The 3,549-nt window shown below is 44.3% G+C and overlaps 1 protein-coding gene across 1 annotated transcript; it reads right to left on the bottom strand.

Annotated features, from left to right (window-relative positions):
• Positions 1–1,087: 1,087 nt before the first annotated feature.
• Positions 1,088–2,618, bottom strand: nkx3-2 (NK3 homeobox 2). Its single transcript, XM_037675687.1, has 2 exons — positions 2,186–2,618; positions 1,088–1,500 (listed from the first exon to the last, which is right to left on the bottom strand). Exons 1-2 carry the CDS (start codon positions 2,589–2,591, stop codon positions 1,088–1,090), a joined length of 819 nt encoding a protein of 272 aa, XP_037531615.1. The 5' UTR covers positions 2,592–2,618.
• Positions 2,619–3,549: the final 931 nt, after the last annotated feature.

The following is a 3,549-nucleotide window of genomic DNA, read 5'->3' as shown; positions in this document are numbered from 1 at the left end:
CATGATGGTGGACTCAGTTTCTCTTCTCAAAGTTCAGAGAAAACATTCAAAAATCCAAGAAATCTCCTTTACCGACATATTTATTTGTTTAAAAAACAATGTAAGGACTTGTTATTCCTGATATAATTCAAAAAACGACTGAGAATCTTCACCAGCATCCTGATTATAATCTGTATATATATGTGACCTCTTAGGGGTGAAATAAAATTGAATACCCAAAAAAAGAGCGCGTAAAATCGACGCGATAAAAAGCTGTAAATACTTTTAGAAGACTATTTATATTTGTTCTGTCTGAGTGAACAAAAATGCATCCAGATGCAAGTAATGCCTGATATGTTTTAATGTAATTCAATCAAATCAGTCAAAAAAAAAAAAAATCACAATTAAACAGGCAAATTTCAACCAGGAGTCGGTTTGTTTCCTGCTTCCTGCCACTGTGAGGATGTCCACACCGCACGCGTCTTACTCTGAAATAATGGAACAAATAGGCTGAAAAGTGCTTAAATATCTTACCTTTACAAACACAGCAAGAATTTAAAAAAAATCACACACAACCTGTAACGGAGACAGTTGTTTTAAAAAGTCAACGGAATATACCTTTTTTATCCAATCACTGCAGAGGTAGAAAGGCGCATGTAAAATATGAACCAGCACAAGATGTTATTTTAAGTCTATTTCAGCCGCGGGGTCCCACAGTGGGGTCCGGGGGCCCTCAGAGTTCCTGGAGGGGGTTCCAGCAAACAGAGAAATAGGCTGCTGTTGTTTTCGTTTGACCATGTCAGTCCACACACACATTTTATAAGAAGTTTCTGTCTGTCCGCTTAGACATTTGCAGTTTCTGCGCCTAAGAGCAAACATGTACTTTTTCTTTTCTTACTGGGATCCTTCAAAACAGACTCGTTCTGAAACAAGTGTCTGAAAGTGTGAAGAACCCATGAAAAGGTTTGTGAACCCCCTGAAGCTGTTCAGAGGCGCTGAGCTGATTAACAGCCCCCTCAGGCCCCCTCTTCGTGTCAGAAAAACATAAAGTTAGTTTGGATCCCGGGAGCAGAAATCATAAAAATGAATAAATACAGTCGATGGCTTCTCACTGATTCCCCGCACACAGTGTCCATGCGGGGAGGCAGTAAGCATAGGGGTAATAGTAGGAGGGCTGCAAGGAGAGCAGCGGGGGCCGCAGGATCTCTCCCGGGCTGTACTGTCTCTGGTCGTCCCGGACCAGAACCTTTACCGCCACCTTCTTGGCCGCCGGGGTGGACGCCATCAGGTCGGCAGCCATCTGCCTGCGTTTCGTCTTGTAGCGACGGTTCTGGAACCAGATCTTGACCTGAGTCTCTGTGAGCTTCAGGGAGGCCGCCAGGTCCGCGCGCTCGGGTCCGGACAGGTACCGCTGGTGGTTGAAGCGGCGCTCCAGCTCGAAGACCTGCGCGTGGGAGAAAGCGGCTCTGGAGCGCTTTTTGCGCTGTTTGGGCTGATCCAGACTCTTCCCGTCCAGGTTGTCTGCGGAGACACACGGGAGGAGCGTGCATGTGATTTCACTGATTTGCATTTAGGACGCACAGGTAAGAGCACAAAACTACTCCCTAATCTAAAAGAGTATACATTTTTTGTTTTTTGTTTTTGTTTACTTTTAATTGTTAATTTCAGGAACTTCATTTGAATTCGCTTATTTTGAAGGGCAAAATAAAAAAATATTTAATAATTCATTATTTGTTTATACAGGTAAAGAAAATCTAATTGAGATTAAAAATCAGTTTTTCAAAAGAAACTTGGTCAAGAAAACAACAAATACACTTCAACAGGTCTTCAGCAAAGCATTTGTGCCAAAATGTTTACAAAACAATCTTCAGGTCCTTGTTTATGGAAGTTTGCAGTATAATAAATGTAAAAATAAATGTTTACTCTTATGAACATTACATGTGTAATGTTGCTAAAGCAGAGAACAGAAGAAGTGTCGAATGGGGCTTAAAAAGGCCAAGGGTCTCTGTTGAAAGTCGTGCGTAAAAGGACGATTCGTGCGTAAAAGCTATGGAGAAGTTGTTTTTTCATTGTTTTCTCTCACTTTAGGCCTGGATTACACAATGTGCTTCTTCATAACTTTATAAAATCTCTGTATTGAACAGTGAACGTGCACTTTGACTTCAAACTGCGTGTTTTTACAGCGATTGGAGCCTAACTTTCCTACCCGTGCCATTGCTGGGTTCGGTGTCGCTCTTCGCGGTTTCCGCAGCTGCAGACTCGTGGTCCGTCTCCTCCTGCAGGCTCTCCTCCGGGACATCCGAGCCCGGCTCTCCGTCCTGCTCCTCGCTGCGCACGGCCAGAGTCTTCCTGTCCGTGTCGTCGCTGAGCCCCGAGTCCGAGTCGTAGCTTTTCTGCTCACAAGGCTCCCCCTCATCTTCCTCCTCCTCCTCCTCAGTGTTAATATTATTATTATTGTTCCCCCCCGATCCTGCGTTCATCCCCCCGAATATTTTCCAGCACGCCGTCTTGGAGAAGCACATGTCCACATCTGGCAAGTGTCGGGTCTCGTCCTTCTTGTTCAAGATGGCCTGGATGGAGAAAGGCATCAGCGAGTTGCCTCGAACGGCCATTTTCCCCCCCTCCTTTCAAACGCGCCCTCGGTTGTTCAAGTGGAGTGGTCAGCTCGGGTCTTGGAGGAAATGATGTCAGTTCATCCACATTCTGGACTTGTCCCTTCGCCGAGAGCTGCTGGCGCGTGACTTTTCCTCCTGCAGCGCGGGTTTCTGCTCGCGTGCGCGCGGGAGAAAAACTTCCTGCTGCATCCGAAGAGGCAGCTGCTCCGCTGCACAGCTCTGCACCAGCCCGGGCTCTGTGCGCTCCCCTGCCCGCTTCACCCACTTCTTTTTCTAACCCGACACCCTCACCTGTGACTCACGCGCACTCCTTAGCCACTCCTATTGGCCCAGAACGGAGGAAAGGCTTCCTCTGATTGGACACTGTAAACAACGTCACGCTGCTTTTGACAAGGGGGGTGGGGGGTGGGGGGGTGGGGGGGCTGTTCTGAATAGTTTTGATGGAGCTTTTTATTTATTTATTTTATTTTATTTTTGGAGCTGAAACTGACACGCGGGTTGCAGTCGACACTTCATCCAGAAAGGTAAAGCAGTTTGTGTTTTTGCAGATTAAAAAAAAAAAACTTCAATCGAATGGATGGATGGATTTCTGCGTGATAAGATCTGAACCTTCAGCACGTGCTCACTCAGGTCCAACCTTTGTCTCTTTTTATATACCACAGGTAAAGCTCGGGAATCTGCACCAAGTTTGTTGTTTTTTTTATTTTATTAAATTTTTTATAACAGTGGAGTGTGCTCCAAATGGTGTGAAATTAAAACTCACCGACATATTTAGAAAAAAAAAAAGGAATAAAGATCTGCCTTCAACTAAATGTTTGGTTGTTCAGATTTTTATTCTCTGCTCTTTATTTAATGCGTTTGGTTTTGTCACAGAGTTTAGAGGAGAAACAGCAGAATTCACAACTTTCATTATTATTATTATTATTATTATTATTATTATTATTATTATTATTAT

Source organism: Nematolebias whitei, chromosome 4 (genome assembly GCF_014905685.2).
Source record: "Nematolebias whitei isolate Nwh7 chromosome 4, NemWhi1, whole genome shotgun sequence".
In the NCBI taxonomy this organism is placed as follows: Eukaryota; Metazoa; Chordata; class Actinopteri; order Cyprinodontiformes; family Rivulidae; genus Nematolebias; species Nematolebias whitei.
The sequence above is the reverse complement of the archived record's forward strand: the minus strand, read 5'-3'. Positions and strand labels throughout refer to the sequence as shown.

Coding starts and splice junctions, on each gene's coding strand:
- nkx3-2 (XM_037675687.1), bottom strand. CDS start 2,591: ATGGCCGTTCGAGGCAACTCGCTGATGCCTTTCTCCATCCAGGCCATC. Junction 1,501..2,185: donor CGAACCCAGCAATGGCACGG/GTAGGAAAGTTA, acceptor GTGTCTCCGCAG/ACAACCTGGACGGGAAGAGT.